The 18,898-nt window shown below is 38.9% G+C and overlaps 1 protein-coding gene across 4 annotated transcripts in view; it reads left to right on the forward strand.

The window, feature by feature from the left end:
- Positions 1–612: 612 nt before the first annotated feature.
- smarcd3a (SWI/SNF related BAF chromatin remodeling complex subunit D3a) overlaps positions 613–18,898 on the forward strand; it is a 45,028-nt gene continuing 26,742 nt past the window's right edge. The window contains exons 1-4 of one of the 4 annotated variants that reach the window (XM_079819603.1): positions 4,459–4,662; positions 7,898–8,085; positions 12,508–12,597; positions 16,691–16,733. In XM_079819603.1, coding sequence (XP_079675729.1) covers positions 4,585–4,662; positions 7,898–8,085; positions 12,508–12,597; positions 16,691–16,733 — 399 coding nt within the window. In that variant the 5' untranslated portion in view covers positions 4,459–4,584. Of the gene's footprint in view, positions 840–4,365; positions 4,663–7,897; positions 8,086–12,507; positions 12,598–16,690; positions 16,734–18,898 lie in introns of those variants that run through there. The other 3 variants (XM_079819604.1, XM_079819606.1, XM_079819605.1) reach the window with 3 other exon arrangements.

An 18,898-nucleotide genomic window follows, 5' to 3' on the forward strand; every position in this document is an offset into this window, starting at 1 on the left:
CTGACCTCAACCCGATAGAACAGCTTTGGGATGAATTAGAGCGGAGACTGAGAGCCAGGCCTTCTCGTCAGTGCCTGACCTCACAAATGCGCTTCTTACAGAATTCCCATAAACACACTCCTAAACCTTGTGGAAAGCCTTCCCAGAAGACTTGATCTGTTATAGATGCAAAGAGTGGGCCAAATCCATAATAAACTCTACGGATTAAAAATGGGATGTTCATGTGCATGTAAAGGCAGGCGTCCCAAATCTTTTGGCAATATAGTGTATGTGTGTATGTAGGCTATATGTGAGTGTGCAATGTAAATATGTATGTAAATGTAAAATAGGATGTAAATTCGGGTACATTGATGTTAAGGTAAATAGGCATTCAGGTTTCTTTGGCCTTCACATTTGAGTCTTAGAAAAATCCTTGTAGTATTTACGCAGGAAAAATTCTCTTTTGTTGCGGTGCGCATTTTAATTAACCTCGGTGACTAGAGAAAATGTCCTTTATTCTTAACACAATAAAGTACATTAGTTATGTGATGTACAGATTGCGTCCATAATTTTGCGACGTTCCCTTAAACCTTCATTGAATGGCTTGTGTTGGACGATCCCCGCGCCTGCGCCGCTGCGTCTGCCGCACTCGCCGCCGCCAGAGCCCGACGGAAATCACAGACGCGGGGCCTTCCTCGCCTGCATCCCTCCATCCAGCGCTGATTCCCAGGGGAGGGGGGAGTAGCCGAGGATCTGTCTGGAACAACGAAGAAGTTCCCTGGCATCGACCGCGTGCATTTCAGGGGTTTCACCTCTTCAGCTGAACTGGGAGCATCAAACTTGCAGCAATGGAAAGAAAGGTAGGAATGCAACGCCATCGCATCACCGCGTCATTACGCGCTTCAGTCTCAAATGCGTTTTCAGCATGCATTATTTCAAGAGTGCTATTCAGACGTTATACTATTGTAATTTATCATGCATTTATACTAATTGACCATTTTATTTGACTAGCAGTCCCGCGCGCTTAATTGACACCTGTCAATTGAACTATTGCTCTTCTCATTCAGTTGTTATTTAGGGAATGCATCATTTTTTATTTGCATGTGTATGACTGCACAGTTTTGAATAGCCTAGAAATATCATATCTGGCTTTGACCAATAATAGTCTGTCTCAAAACTTCTTCCAGCTGCTTTGATGCTGATGTATCATGCAACTTATGGCACTGATGATGAAGGTCCTTGTTGAGCACATCTGCTGCTGCATTGTGTCTGTGCTTCCAGACTGTGTTGTTTTGCAATACTGAAGTTTGTAATTCCAATGCAGGCCTGCAATACCGATACCACATCACATATACTCCTTTACCGCAAGTACTGAGCTATTCACTTCTCATAAAGAGACCATATGACTAGAAAATGTGTATCTAACAGTACTGAAAAATATACAATTATTAATAGGAGAATGATTGGGCGTTGAATCACCTTTTCTGTGTGTGTGCACTTGGACAACTGCTCATGTTTTCCCAAAACCTGTGTTTGTCCCCTCCAGCACCCCCTTCACTCCGATTGAATGGGACATTGCCACTCTTCTGTATTAGCCTTTATGGGGGTCCTTAAAGGGGGTCTTCTACTATAGGAAGATGTCTTCCTCTTCTGTATTTCAATTTTTTTTATAGTGCTTAGTTGGTGCAAATCAACGTTATGATAATTCTAATTATGACAATTTACGTATTTAGGTAATATAATTAATTTACATAAATTAAAATCCTCCTTTTCAGTGTTTTTTCTAAATTAAAACGTGACCCTGGAGCACAAAACCAGTCATAAGTCGCATGGGTGTATTTGTGGCCATTGTGCATTTCGTCAAAATTATTGATTTTTATTTTATGCCAAAAATCATTAGGATATTAAGTAAAGATCATGTTCCATGAAGATATTTTGTAAATGTCCTACTGTAAATACATTAAAAATGTATTATTACTAGTAATATGCATTGACTTCATTTGGACTACTTTAAAGGTGATTTTCTCAATATTTAGATTATTTTGCACCCTCAGATTCCAGATTTTCAAATAGTTGTATCTCATCCAAATATTGTCCTATCATAACAAACCATACATCAGTGGAACGTTTATTAAAATTGACCCATATGACTGTTTTTGTGTTCCAGGGTCACATATTTTAATCGCTGAGAAATCCTTTAATCTTACATTTCAATGATTTATAATTACGTTAGATTTTTTTTTTTCCGGTTGAACAACTTCCCAAACCTACAAGCTTTGAACAAATCTTTCAGAAATAAAATGTAATATATTAGTTGACCAACAATAATATCTCATAATTTTAATGTTTGGACCATCTGAAAGATTTATCAGCACATTTACATCCACCATAGTCTCATAAGCCCTATTCGCACAGGATTAGTTGTATCTGGGGACCTCGTGTGATTTAGAAATTACTCCCCAACATCTGAATTTTGCGTGGCGCATTCGCACGGGATAAAGCCTGTGATTTTACTCGAATTTACTGACTTATCTCCCGGATATGATGTCAAGACTTGTAAATGTTTTTTCGTTATAGATATAGCTGTATGAAATTATAAACAGTCGTATCGATATCATTTTGATTGTTTTATAGTAATACAAATAATTTAGTTCAGTTAGAGAACAGACGCAACACTTAAAAACTTAACTGAGCAAAAATAACAATATACTGCGGAAGATTCAGTTTCAAAGCTAAATGTAAAAGCGCCCATTTAAGCGAGTTTGTCATTGTCCTTTTCTGTTTTTGTGTTTTTCAGTAAGAATAATATTAAACACACCATTCAAGCAATTTACTCCCAAATTGATCATTCTAAAGTGAAAGTGAAATCCGCGCGGCCGCACAGGAATTCATAACGCTGCGCATTATATGCAGCCTAGCTCCATTCTTTGTGAAAGATTAAGATAAAAATGCGCATAGGAAACAAAAACCTTGCAAAAATTATATATGATCCGCCTAATTCCGGCCAAATCACAGAGATGCCGATTCGCGGGACTAATATTATCACAGGACCTCGGTGTTCGGCGAAATATGGTAGGTAATTTGCGGGGGAATTTTTACTTTACAAATTACAGACATGGCCGATTCGCACGGGATTAAGATCACAGACATTCTCTGCAATTATTACAAATCACCAGAGGTCCCAAGATAATACTAATCCCGTGCGAATAGGGCTTTATATGTGCTTTGGTTTATGTAACTTTTCCGTCCGCTAGAGGTCGCCTATTCAAAACAAAGGCGTAGTTTGATGACGCCACGTTTGAGCGCAGAATCTTGGGACATGTGGTCTTCACCTCACAGCCGGAGGAAAAGAATAAGGATAGGACTCGGGCAGAAATCATGTTGATGGATGTGATTATTAACATTACTGTAGTCTGAAGCAGAAGCAGGAGCGAGTGTTGTGGAGCTGAGGAACCGCTGGAGCGATTGTTAATAAGATGAACGCAACACACGCCTCGCGAGCAGCGGGACTTTTATTATGACACAGTCGCCACTTCCCCTTTTCCGCTCATGAGTGTGAGGTAACGCAGCTCTGTTGATCATATTAGACACATCTGAGTGTGTTAATGATGTGATGACGTTACTCTGTGCGTTCTCTCAGACACTTGTTCACACTGCAGTGAGAGGAAAGCGTTTCTGCAAAATAAAACCGGAAACCGAGGCTAAGGCAGATATGATGTCATCGACAGGCCACGCCCTCACACGTCCCGGTTTCTCGGTTAAAATAGCAATTTCTCACGATTTACAAATAGTTGGAAACATTTGGGATATTGTAAGTACTCAACTGAACAAATATACAACACTTTGGATATTTTACTGAAAAAAATGTTACATAGTGCACCTTTAAAGGGATAGTTCATGCAAAAAATGAAAATTCTGTCATCATTTATACTCACTTTATATGTCGCAGTATTTATTGTGTCGCAGTTCAATTTGTTTTTCAAATTATATTTGGTGTTCCACAGAAGAAAGAATGTCGTACAGATTTGAAACGACAAATTTAATTTCTGGGTGTCCTATCCCTTTAATTGCTTACTAGACAAATTCTGAAGCAAAATCTAAGAGGTCCCATTACTGCAGTTCACAGAAAACCCTGCTAGCCTCCTTCAGAGGTTAGTCATTCAGACTTTACCCTGGTGTAATTCTCAGACTTAATAACCGGCTTTGAGAACACACAGGTCATTTACTGTCCATTGGAACAGCACAGTGGCTGTGTTTTGGTAGTCCTGCTTGCCGTGTCTCTATTTTCAGTGGCATTCCTCAACACATTGGTGGTCCAGCGACAGCCCCCTTCACAGACCCCCATCCTTCCCAACCCACAGTCTGTGAGGGAAGCTACGCTGAAACAGAGCGAGCGAGAGAGAGAGAGAGAGAGAGAGAGACTCCACTCTGGCCACACGCTGACATGCTTTAAAAAGAGAGAGAGAGTGGAGAAAGGGAACGTCAGAGTGCGGAGAAGGAGGGAGGGAGCACTCTCTTTTGGAGGAGAGGAAAAGTGAGGGAAGCGCACAGTGGCAGAGGTACCCAGGAATAGAGGAAACAAAAGAGGGACTGGGGTTTTTATAAATGGACATGGAGGATTCTGCTGGAGGAGCTCGTAAAGCCACCAAGAGTAAACTGTTTGAGTTTCTCGTCCATGGAGTGGTGAGTGAGTGTGTGTGTGTGTTTGTGCATGTGTACGCGTGTGGCTCTGGGGCTCTGCTCACGGGAGAACTAAGATGCGGCGGTTGTTACATTTCTATCTAGATAATTTTTTTTTAGAAAACAGGAACAGCCGAGGAGGACAGAGTGTAGGAGAAAGGGTGTAAGGTCATTGTGTTTAATAAATGGAGGAGGATCAGCAAGGAAAGAGTGGAAGTATGAGAGATTCTTATATTTTGAGGGACGAGTAGTAGTATGAAATTAAGGATGCTCTTTTGGTGTGTGTGCAGGCAGATGAGGGTGTGTATCAGGAGAAAAACCCTACTGTGTTATAGTATTCAGTCCTGGACATGTAGTGGAAGCTAACTTGATTGTATATGTCTTAGATTTAGACTTTTGAGAACTTTTGGTGGTCAAATCTGACCATTATTTCTAGAGGCTTTTTGCTAACACAACCTCTATTAGTAGTATGTATTATTATTATTCCAGAAAAAGCTATTTATGAATTTGAAAGCACAATTGATGGATTGGGTTTGAATGCTTGATCTCCATGGTTTATAAATAAAGATCACTTGGTCTATGATTGCTAACACTTTATTTTAGGGTTCAATTCTCGCTAGTTGCTTATAAGTGTGCATATTACTAGGCTGTACTTATAAAGCACATGTTAATGCCTTTTTCTACATCCCTTAATACCTAAACTTAAACGCTACTAACTATTAATAAGCAGTAAATTAGGAGGTTATTGAAGCATACACTCTAAAAAAAAAAGGTTCTATATTGCACCAAAAATGGTTCTTGGCTCGTAATCATAGGGGAACCTTTTTTAGTGCTATATAGCACCAATTTTGGTGCTTCAGTGGTTCTTCAGCGGTTCTTCAGCGGTTCTTCAGAGGTTCTTCAGCGGTTCTTCAGAGGTTCTTCAGAGGTTCTTCAGCGGTTCTTCAGTGGTTCTTCAGCGGTTCTTTGACTAAGGTGCTATATAGCACCTCTGAAGAACCACTGAAGCACCAAAAGCAGCACTAAAAAAGGTTCCCCTATGATTACGAGCCAAGAACCATTTTTGGTGCCATATAGAACCTTTTTTTTTGTGTAGTTGTTAATTGTTTTGTAGTTGTTTTGTGTAGTGTAGTTAATAGTGAATATGTGTTCCCCAAAGTGTTACCACTAACTTTTTAACATGTTGTGCAAGCCCATTGATATTGTTTCCCTTTTAGTATAGCTTCATATTGATAATGATACACTCTAAAAAAAAAAAGGTTCTATATGGCACCAAAAATAGTTCTTGGGTTCTTCAGTGGTTCTTCACCGGTTCTTCAGAGGTTCTTCACCGGTTCTTTGACTAAGGTGCTATATAGCACCTCTGAAGAACCACTGAAGCACCAAAATTGGTGCTATATAGCACTAAAAAAGGTTCCCCTATGATTACGAGACTTTTTTTTTTAGAGTGTATTGCTATCTCCAAACTTGAGTATAAGTCTGTCATGGCAGCATCAGGAAAGTGTTCTTCTGGAACGTATCCTCCATGATCCCTCCTGTGCCCTGTACTCCTCCTCCATTGCGACCTTGAGAGCGAGGGATTGGCAGAGGCGTGCCGAGACCTGCACCAGTTCCCGCTGCGTCCACATGTTCACATCCCACTGCCTCTTCACTCAGATGTTCTGAGATTGGACCAGGCCTGGACACCCCTGGAGCTTGGCCTACTTTTGGAAAAGCGATGATCGGGTCGTGAGGGTCACCGCACCATACGGGATCATCTCCGGCTGGGATGTACTGTACCCGTGCTGTAGGCTGGAGCTGGGGACGTTGGCTCACATTCTGGATGTTTCCACAACTTTGGTGCACGTCCAGAGAGTGGCAGGGACTTTATGAGTCACCTCAAATCTCACACACTAAATAAACCCAAAGATAAAATTGCTCTTTCAATCGGGGAACGCTTTACAGTTAGTTAACATTAAAGGGGTGGTTCTGTGTTTTTTTTCTAGGCTTGGTTGTGTTTATGGGGCGCAGTATAACATGTCTTAATACTTCTTTTTTTTTTAAACGCTGTATTTTTCTTATATTTTACCTTTATTCCACACTGCTGTCTCCACTGTCCTTTGAACGTTTAATTTGCTTCTTGCTTCTGTGAAGCCCATCCCTCCGAAAAACGCAATGGTCTCAGATTGGTTGGATGGCCAGATGTAGTTTGTAGCTCTGCAACAGCTCTCTCTCTTTCATAATGACGGCGACGTGACCTCGCCCACTTTGTTGCGTGTTCGCGGGGGCAGTGTTTGTTAATAGCAGGTGTTTATGATGTCACCAACCCGGGAAGAAGCTTGTTGTAGTCCAAACCGGCCGTTTTTGTAGGCAATAAACGGCCATAACTTTAAAAGACAATATCTCCGTTTGCATTGAACGTTCAGCGCTGTAACTTTGCAGATACTGTTTATGCTCAAGCAGCAACATTACACACTAACTAAAGTTGAAAAAGTGAAATCGCATGCAACCACCCCTTTAATTGATTCATTAGACGCCATGACCTAACAGTGAACAACATTTCACAGCATGTTATAATATAATCTGCTCTAGTTTAATTTAAATTGATGTGTTAATGAGTAATATTTGTGCATGCAAAAATTAGCAATAACATAATAGAAGTATTATTATGCATATTTAATTTAGGCTATTGCATTAACTGATGTCTAGGAATTTATTAAATATAATTTACATTTTTAATTAAAAAATTGAAAGATTCAGATTTATTTATACAGCACTTTTCACAATAAAAATCAGTCCAGGTTTATATATTGGAAAAATAGAAAATTCCGCAAAACATGTTTAATTTCTAATTCCAGAAAGGACTATGTATGTGAGCTAAATGCAATGAGTTATTTGGCATCACAGTGTGCACAGTTTTGCGTTTGACTGCCCGTCCCAGCACCTCTGTGTTTGGGTGGAGGGCGAGCAGCTGTCTCTTCAGAAATGACAGGCACAGGTGCGAGAGGCCCTGGCCTAATTCAGCTTGGCATACTGGAGGAGGACTTCATTATAGCCCCGTGTAGTGCCTTAGCTTAAAAGGCTCTTTGTGTATTATGTGAGCTTGCTGTAATGAAGTTTGTGAATAAATGCTTCACACGCATTGTGTGTCAGAGATATTTGGGGTAAACCTCCTATAACGCTGATGTTAAATGAGTTCAACAAAGACGTGTTTTGGTACCTGACCTTTACTCTACTTCTTTTTTTGTTGTCCCCACAGCGTCCGGGGATGACCTCAGGGGCACGGATGCCCCATCAAGGAGCTCCCATGGGGCCTCCTGGACCTCCATATGGTGGAACACCGCCTATTCGACCGGGGATCCCTAACCCAGCGCTAGACCCCAACCGAAAACGTCCTGCCCCGACCCAGCCCGTGCAACCTCCCCCTGTCCAGAACCGCTCCAGAAAGTGAGTGTCCTCTCACTTTCTCTGTTGATTTTAGATCTGTGCACACAACAGATGAGAAAAAATGTGTTCGTATTGGGCGTATTGGTTTATATGCGCTTTTTATTTGCTTTTACCCGTCTCCGGCGTGATGATACCGATTGTTCGAATATTACAATTTAATAATACTTAAATCGATATGCCATCCTCAATAAACCCGTCTCCAGTGTGTTGCCTCCGATCCTTCGAATATTCCGATCTACTATGACCTCTGACTTGTAAAGTTGCCAGAATAATAATCATACGCTGTTTGTTAATCGGCCAGAGGAGAACTGGCACCCCGACTGAGCCTGGTTTCTCCCAAGGTTTATTTTTCACCATTATGCCCCTGATGGGGTTTCGGTTTGCTTGCCACTGTTGCCTCTGGCTTGGCTTGCTCAGTTGGGGACACAACATTTTTCAAAATTTTTCAACTAAATATCGAAATAAATCTAATTATTAAACTAAATTAACCATATAAACTAAATTACTGATCTAAAGCCCACATTGTCACTGTATGATAATTTAAATGAACTGATGACATCACCGTTTTCTCCAGAATGGCTATACGGCTGAATAAAATTATGCTGCATTATTTTCCTGTTTAACACCGTAAAGCTGCTTTGAAACAATCAGCATTGTTAAAAGCACTATATAAATAAAGTTGACTTGACTTGACTTGACAATTCTCCAGGGAGCCCTTGCCAAGTATAGCTCTCTCTAGTGACTGGAATATCTTATGTTTGGCTAGTTCAGGTACTCTAACTTTAGACACTAACATGTTGATCGCTATTAAATGCCAAAATATTTCTTGGTGAATATTAATAGTACCACAGTTATCATAATAATCAGCTAAAGCCTTTTAAAAGTGACTATCACAGTGCCTTTCCTACTCAGAAGTGCAGAGCACTTGAAATGAAGTCTGAAGTGTGCAGTGCATTACGGTCTCGTGTGTCCTAAGTACAGCACAGGCTGTACTAAACGGCACATATGTCACTGACACTTTATAATCAGAACTGGACTGTTAGTTAGCTTGACATAGAGTTGTGGCCAATAAGACCTAGCATCATACACTCACCTAAAGGATTATTAGGAACACCTGTTCAATTTCTCATTAATGTAATTATCTAATCAACCAATCACATGGCAGTTGCTTCAATGCATTTAGGGGTGTGGTCCTGGTCAAGACAATCTCCTGAACTCCAAACTGAATGTCGGAATGGGAAAGAAAGGGGATTTAAGCAATTTTGAGCGTGGCATGGTTGTTGGTGCCAGACGGGCCTGAGTATTTCCCAATCTGCTCAGTTACTGGGATTTTCATGCACAACCATTTCTAGGGTTTACAAAGAATGGTGTGAAAAGGGAAAAACATCCAGTATGCGGCAGTCCTGTGGGCGAAAATGCCTTGTTGATGCTAGAGGTCAGAGGAGAATGGGCCGACTGATTCAAGCTGATAGAAGAGCAACTTTGACTGAAATAACCACTCATTACAACCGAGGTATGCAGCAAAGCATTTGTGAAGCCACAACACACACAACCTTGAGGCGGATGGGCTACAACAGCAGAAGACCCCACCGGGTACCACTCATCTCCACTACAAATAGGAAAAAGAGGCTACAATTTGCACGAGCTCACCAAAATTGGACAGTTGAAGACTGGAAAAATGTTGCCTGGTCTGATGAGTCTCGATTTCTGTTGAGACATTCAGATGGTAGACTCAGAATTTGGCGTAAACAGAATGAGAACATGGATCCATCATGCCTTGTTACCACTGTGCAGGCTGGTGGTGGTGGTGTAATGGTGTGGGGGATGTTTTCTTGGCACACTTTAGGCCCCTTAGTGCCAATTGGGCATCGTTTAAATGCCACGGCCTACCTGAGCATTGTTTCTGACCATGTCCATCCCTTTATGACCACCATGTCCCCATCCTCTGATGGCTACTTCCAGCAGGATAATGCACCGTCACAAAGCTCCAATCATTTCAAATTGGTTTCTTGAACATGACAATGAGTTCACTGAACTAAAATGGCCCCCACAGTCACCAGATCTCAACTCAATAGAGCATCTTTGGGATGTGGTGGAACGGGAGCTTCGTGCCCTGGATGTGCATCCCACAAATCTCCATCAACTGCAAGATGCTCTACTATCAATATGGGCCAACATTTCTAAAGAATGCTTTCAGCACCTTGTTGAATCAATGCCACGTAGAATTAAGGCAGTTCTGAAGGCGAAAGGGGATCAAACACAGTATTAGTGTGGTGTTCCTAATAATCCTTTAGGTGAGTGTATATTGAATCTTTATGTCTTGTTTGATTCACACCGCGCTCTTTGTGGAATTTGCTTCAAAAACATTTTAAATTTGCATCAAGATCAAAATTGTGTCCTTAAAGTCACGATCGCCTCTAAACTTCACTGACATCCTTGCGGTAGGGACCTTCGTGAAGGGATTCCATCGCTCATTTTCATTTGATACAACCCTGCTAATGGCATTCCCTTCCCAAGGGCACGAAAGCGACGTTTGGAATTCGCTGTTATCCTCAGGTGTCTTGATGCCGTACTGTAATTGCCCTTGTGTTTTCATTTCAACTGTTTATGCTTGTAAGGGTGATCACGGCTGACCAGCTTACTGAATACACATCATGACAGAAAATTCAAATTGTTTAACTGAAATTATGAAAATGCGAAACATTCATTCATTCATTAATCCTGATGCATTCTGAGCTAGAGTTGCATCAGCTTGCAATACTATATAATAGGGATGCACATATGACCCGGCCTGGACCATAATAAGTCTCACGGGTATATTTGTGGCAATAGCCAACTATACATCGTATGGGTCAAAATTGTGATTTTTTATTTTATGCCAAAAATCATTAGGATATTAAGTAAAGATCATGTTCCATGAAGATATTTTGTAAATGTCCTACCGTAAATATATAAAAAATGTATTATTAGTAGTAATGTGCATTGCTAAGGACTTCATTTGGACAACTTTAAAGGCGATTTTCTCAATATTTAGATTTTTTTTGCAGATTTTCAAATAGTATTAAAGGTAAATTGTATCTCGGCCAAATATTGTCCTATCCTAACAAACCATACTTCGATGGGAAGCTTATTTATTCAGATTTCAGATGATCTATGAATCTCAATTTAAAAAAATGTATGCTTATGACTGGTTTTGTGGCCCAGGGTCACACATTCTATGCTCGATAAAGATAATTTGATTTTAATGATAATTTCTTTTAATGTTATGGCCCTTATTAAGTATATTAATAAACCTACTATTTTGTCCAAAAAAAAAAAAAAATATATATAAAAAAAAAAAAGTATATATATATATATATATATATATATATATATATATATATATATATATATATATATATATATATATATATATATATATATATATATATATATATATATATATATATATATATATATATATATATATATATATATATATATATATACTTTAATAATTTTCAATGCTACAAGTGAGGCCTCAAAACATTGTAGTGTACAGTATGAAAAATGGATTTTCATTTATATTCATTCTGTGGATATTGAGATAAAAATTACATTTTTGTCATTATTAAATTATTATTGTTTTTAAAGACTAACTTTAAGTGAACAATAGATGATGGTAAAAGTCCTTTAAATGTAAAAAAAAGGGAATGAGCATGCACAATTAAATATTCAGTATCTGTAAAAAAATATATATATATTTTTATATTATATAATATCATTTTTTTTACAGATACTGAATATTTAATTGTGCATGCTTATTCCAAATATATATCAAATATATCAAAAGCTTTGGGACGGTAAAACCTTTTTAATGTTTTTGAAATAATTTTCTTAAACTCCCCAAGGCATTCATCTGAGGCTGAGCAAAGATACTGTAAAAACAGTAATATTGTGGAACTCTATTATAATATGTTTCAAAATGTAATTCATTCCTGTGATGGCAAAGCTGAATTTTCAGCATCATTACTCCAGTCTTCAGAAATCATTCTAATATGATGATTTGGTGCTAAAGCAACATTTCTTAATATTATCAATGTGGAAAACCTGTTGTGCTGCTTAATACGTTTGTGATATATTTGATACTTTTTTTCAGGATTATTCTAAAGTAAAAAAAAACAGATTTTTTTTTAAATATATATTTTTTTTAAGTGTCTTTACTGTCACTTTGGATCAATTTAATATATCCTTGCATTAATTCCTAAAAAAAAAAAAAAAAAACCTTTGAATATATTCAGATATTGTGTATAATAGATATACACGTGTACATTTGTTACCAGGAAAAAAAAAACTCTTAATATCGGCCAATATTATTACATCTATATAATGCATCTCTGCTGTTCAAGTAACTAACTAGAGGTACCCCAAATCAACCTATAGGAAACCACTTGGATTTCCAGCAACAAATGAGATATCTGCGAGACAGATGGACATGAGAGAAGCCCAGTCAGATCCTGCAATTGGATCCAAGTAGGCCGTTTATTCTGCTGCATGTTAGTTTGACAGTTTGTGATGGACATGTCGCTGCCTGATTGGTTTGTTCCCGTTTGCAGCATCAAACTTGACTTATTTCCCCCAATGCATGTGTGCACTGAAGGTAACAGATTAAAGTAAAAACCAATAAAAAATGACATTCACTAAATGGACGCACGCAATAGTCAACATGACCTGAGGATCAATGTCCTGCTCCAGTGCATGTGAAGTAGAACATGCGGTCAGTTAGCGGTGTATGCGGACTGCATGACCCTTCTGTTCATTCTCTCTCTGATCTCTGCCCTACGTTCAGTACTAAACACCCATTTTTTCCACCTAAATGCATTAATTATTAATTGTAGATCATGAAAATGTGACGAGGCATTCGCTCTCACCCCCCCCACCCCATCTCGGTCTCCGCTTCTCAGCCTCTCCCGGAGGAGCCGTGTGGCTTGGGGTGGAAGAGTCGGACCATGAGAAAGTTTATACTCCAGAGGGGGTGTGGATGTGAATGTGGTCAGACATTTCCTGCTCTGACCGGGTCATGTGATCCTCGGCTCTGGACCTGAGGAGCTCTCGGTGTCCGTAGTAGGAGTGTGGCACGTCTGTCAGTGGAAAAACTTTAAGTTTGGGAACGGCTTTCTGAAAACATGCAACTCAGATTTTGTCGTCCAAATTGTTTGTATTTTCAGACATTTGGACCATAAGATCTGGTTCACACAGGACATGTTCTTATGTTGATCTGCACTGTTTGTTCATTGTTTTCTACACTATAAGAAATATCTCATTAAATTTACAGTTTTAAAAAATTGCACTGTGACAATGTTTCCAGTATTACGAGATGACATTGGTGCCTGTATATTTTTCAACTTATAATGGTAAATGGGTATAAGTCAGGGGTTTTCAAACTTTATGACGCCAATGACCCCCAAATATGATGAACCCTTTATGAAGGACCCCCTTCCTAAAAGTTAGATAAATAGTAAGTATGACATTATAAATACAACATATTGTTTCCAAACTTAAATTGGCTATACTTAATGTTGAATGTATAAACCTGAAGAAGAACTTTTTCAATTAAAAATGATTTGTATAAGCATCTTTCACAATAAATGTATGTGAGCAGCTTACATACTGCTTTAAGAAAACTGCCTTACAACCCCAGTGAGAGAGATAAAAGGGAATATAGTGAGAAAAACTCACTAAAGATACAAAGCAAACATATACAATTCTGGAAATTATGTATACAACAAGATAGGACTTTTGCTTTGTCTTTATGTTCTCTGAAATGTTCTGGGGACCCCTTAGGACCTTCTGAAGGACACCCCAGTTTGAAAACCCCTGGTATAAGTGATACCAAAAACAGCTTTTTACCTTCAAATCTAGTGATAACCACCATGATAATACAGGAAGTAAAACAGAGAGCCACATGATAATAGTGCACAGGGTCATACACACAAGGACTAAACACCATCAGGGTAACACATGACAATAAAATAATGCAATACATATTAACTAAGTAACATACATTGTGACACAAATCACTGTAATGAACAGTACTAATAACAACAACAAAACTATAGATGCTATTTACACCAATTGCAAATAGCAACTAGATTCTATTTGAAAATAGTGATGTATTCTATTTACACCATGTAAAAGTAGTTCTTTGCAATATATGTGTAAATAGTAATTTGATGCTATTTATACTTTATTTTGACAGATACACATTATTTGCACCTCAGTATTGTTGTACATTCACAGATTATATTTATTAATTATTTAAATGGATGCCGCCTTAATGGGACAATAAAAGCCCTCCCTACACCGACCCCTAACCCTACCCAATAAATGCTTTTATTATTATTATTAAACATTCCGTTAGGCACATTATTTCCACTTTTAGAACAATTTCTTAATTTTTATTGAAAGTAAATGCCTTTCTGATATGTGATGGGAAAAGGGAGAAGAACGAGCTCTGCAAAAGGCGGATTCGAACCCGGGTTGATCGCGTCAACTTAGATCCTTAATCCTTAAGGCCTGTACACACCGGGATGGATATCGCACGCGCTTATTGCCAGCGTTTTTTTAGATGTTTTTGGTGCGTATTGAGTGTTCTCACCCAAACGATTTTCACTGGCGATGCGCCGAGTGAACATGCAAATTCAGTAGATGGCGCTCCCGGGACATAAGGTGGTGCTGCGGCACTTTACGCTTCTGACACTCGCTTGTCACGCAGAAGAAGAAGAGAGACAGTCTTCACCAAGCCTGCAGCACACCTCTCAGAAACTGAAGCCTCCAAACCTCTATCGCCCCCTGGTGGCCGGTCCCAGTATAGCTCATAAACCCCACCTCTCCATTTATTACAATGGATGCGAGACAAACTAAACAATCAAATTACACTTCAAATAATTGTTTCCTAAAGATGGTTTCTGTCATTTTAGGCCGTATTTATGACGATAATTTCATTTCAAGTGTTCGTTTTTTAAATAAGTTTAGTTTTAGTTAGTTATTTGATGCTATAAAACGGGGGGTGTGACGTCATGATTGACAGCTGAGATTGACGGCTTCTCTGAGTGAACTTGTCACTGAGCCACTAACGGACGTTTTTCTGGTTTTTCGGGAGGAGATTGGAGCTTTAGCTTTAATTTCTACATTTCCATAACTGTTTATTTCACACCAACATAATGAATTGTTTGCATCTGTGAGAGTGTGTGCGGGCTTTTGATAATCGCGCCTCTACTTCCTGTTCTCTACTGCGCAACTCCGGTCCCGAGATCGCTACTGCGCAGACTCAATCCCAAATCTGCGCAAGATGTCAGCGCCTCCGAAAGCTTCAACTCTGGTCAGCGGAAGCCAATGAAGCCGCGTCGTCCATATTTTTTTACGGTCTATGGTATTTACGTGCTTGCAAAAACCATTCACACACTTTTTGCTAACTGGCAAGCAGCATTAGCAGCTCATCTTCTTCGTCGTATCAGTGTGTGCTCGGCAAGACCGTTTTGTGCTTGAGCGCCACCAAGTGGTGTTTTACTGTCACTTCAGCAGCTCCAGGCATGTGAACAAAAGCGCTGATCTCATTGGTCGGCCAGTTTTTAACGCGCCGCATCAAAACAAAAAAAACAAACCCACAGCGTTTTTTTTATTTAAATGACGCTTTTACGCCTGCCGTTTTTTTGTGCGTCGGTGTGCACACACACATTGGCGCCGTTTGTTTAGTCACGGCACGAAAATCGTCCTGGTGTGAACAGGCCTTACGATTTACTGACTATGCCACTGAAAACGTTGAAATACGTTATTTTTAAAATCTTGTTTTTCCCAAACAGGCATTGTTAGGCTGAGTTAGTGCATATAACACTTGCCAACAAGGCAGGCTATTTGCACCTGGTGTAAATAGACACTCCGTTAAATTATATGGTACCTCATAGTTTTTATTTCCAAAGACAGTATTTTACATATACTGCCATATTAAACCATTTACACTTTTTAACTGTGTATGGTAAGGTAACTTGCAGTCAAAAAGGGTTTTATGTCGCATCTTACAGTCAAAATTTTTTTGTGGTAAGTAAAGGCAAGAGGGATGCATTTGAGATTTGACTGTTCGCTTTTTTCAGCATCTTGTGAGATGAAGAGCTTTCGAGACATTGTCACATCTTTTGAATGCAAGAACGTGTCCTGTGTGAAACATGTTCCCTTTACAATAACTGAGACAGCCAGATGTTAAAGCAGCAAGAAACCTCTCCTAGACACACAAAATGTGCATTTAAAATATCAATATTTAAATATCAACATAATTACAATAGTGTTATTTTCATATTTTCTGTTTTTCTTATCCCCTCTTATACTCTCTCTCTCTGATCACACACACACACTTACACACACACACACACACACACACACACACACACACACACACACACACACACACACACACACAGCTGGAAAAACGTCTGGATGGGTCCCAGTTATTCAGCAGATGGCCTGTGGACTCTGCTATCAGTCACCATAGTAACACACTCTCTCTCTCTCTCTCTCTCTCTCTCTCTCTCTCTTTCTTTCTTTCTTTCTCTCTGTTTTCCCCCATCCATAGTGCCAAGAGAAGAAAAATGGCAGACAAGATTCTCCCTCAGAGGGTGAGGTCCATCACTGTGGCTTTTATCTGTTTGTCTGTGTGTGTTTATTCATCTCTTAATTTTCAGTGCCCAGTCAAGAGTGATCGCGTGGTACAGGTAATTGTGCTGCTTTCTTTTCTGTTTTTCGGGGGTAAAAAAGTGAGAGGGGTGGGTAAGAGGAGTCCAAGGTGTCACGAAGACTTCTCTTGTGTATTTGGTGTTTTCTGTCGGTGGAAAAGGGTTTGATTCCCAAGCGATTTGATGGCGTGTGGTTGCGTGGAGAGTGCAGGCGCACCACTGATTAGGTAAAATGTCTCCATCGGGATGTGACTGTAATACGCCACAATAGCTGGAAGCTGAGGGGATGTTGGTTCTTGAAATGGCCAATTCGCCTAATGTCTTTGTAGGACTTTCTTTACGGGCTAACCCTTAATTTATTGTGATGGGGTTTGTAAAATGCTGGAGGTCACATGGGATGGAGAGAATGATGCAACACTGTGAAAATCAGGAGAGAGTCAAGTTACAATTTAGCTGTGTATCACGCAAGGACACACATGATTCGTTTTACTAATAAGTAACAAATGAGAATCAGAAAGCGGTGCAAATGTATGGGACAATCATAATCGTACTTTGATGTTCTAATACCTGTGTGGTTTTAATTCAGGCCTTGAATTTTGATAAATATAGACCAGGGTATCTTTAATGGTCAGGGTGTGAATAATTACTGTCTATTCATAATGCTAATGGAGTTTTACCTCAAATCATTTCCTCATTCTAAGGTAAGAAAAAAGATGATAGTAAATATGGGTTCTCTTGCATTGAGGATAAAAATGGCTTGTGAGGAACAGTATGTATTCAAGGCAGTGGATTTTCGCCTGCTGAGAGCATGAAACCATTGAAATTCAAATTTTAGAAACCCAAATTTCCAATTGTCAGCTATGTTAATAATTTTGCATATACTATATTTATTATAATTTAATTACATAAATACTATAAAAATAATTTAATGTTATATTTTATTATAAATGACATAAATATTATTTATAATAATTTAAAATAATTCATAATATACATTGACATCATAAAAATAACAAATAACATCATAAAAAATTAATTAATATAATATACACCGATCAGGCATAACATTATGACAGGTGAAGTGAATAAAACTGATGATCTCTTCATCACCTGTTAGCAGTGTTGGGGAAAGTTACTTTGAAAAGTAATGCATTACAATATTGCATTACTCCCTTAAAAAGTAACTAATTGAGTACTTTTTAAGAAAAGTAATGCGTTACGTTACTTTTGCGTTACTTTTCTCACCTGGGCTGGGCTTGTTTTTGTTTTTTTTTATAACAAAAAAGTTATATTTTTGTGCAACGATAAAGACCTCTTCATACCAAAATTGAAATAATAAGCCCCAGGCTGAGGTAAAAATGCAAATTCACGCATGAACAGTAGAGGGCGCAGCTCTGGATAATGGGAGAATAGGATGCAGGAGAAAAAAGTTACCAATAAAAACAAAAAATCTAGTAATTTTCATCATCAAAGGTCAGCAGCAAGACATTGGTAAATTAAATATAAAGGTAGATTATGCATAAAAATAGTTGTTTTATTTAACATTTCATTATTGGAGGTTTGCATTTTGCATTTGACTGATTTTATTAATTTTGAGGAGTACAGAATCTTTATTGTGCAAGTGAGATAAATAAATGCTCACATTTAGTCTAGAACTACAATAACCATCATGTTCACACACACACAAACACACACACGCCTCTGCACTTATGTTTCTCAACATGGGGGCAGGAGAGCTGTCAGTCAAATTAATGTGAAAAAGTAACTCAGATATTTTGTTGTAAATTTGAAAAGTAATGCGTTACTTTACTAGTTACTTAGAAAAAGTAATATTATTACGTAACTCAAGTTACTTGTAATGCATTACCCCCAACACTGCCTGTTAGTGGGTGGGATATATTAGGCAGCAAGTGAACATTTTGTCCTCAGAGTTGATGTGTTAGAAGCAGGAAAAATGGGCAAGCGTAAGGATTTGAGTGAGTTTGACAAGGGTGTGTGTGTGTGGCTTACCTGGGGAACACATGGCACCAGGATGCACTATGAGAAGAAGGCAAGCCGGCAGAGGCAGTGTGATGCTTTGGGCAATGTTCTGCCGGGAAACGCCTTGC

This window comes from Gobio gobio, assembly GCF_949357685.1.
Source record: "Gobio gobio genome assembly, chromosome: 6".
Lineage (NCBI taxonomy): Eukaryota > Metazoa > Chordata > Actinopteri > Cypriniformes > Gobionidae > Gobio > Gobio gobio.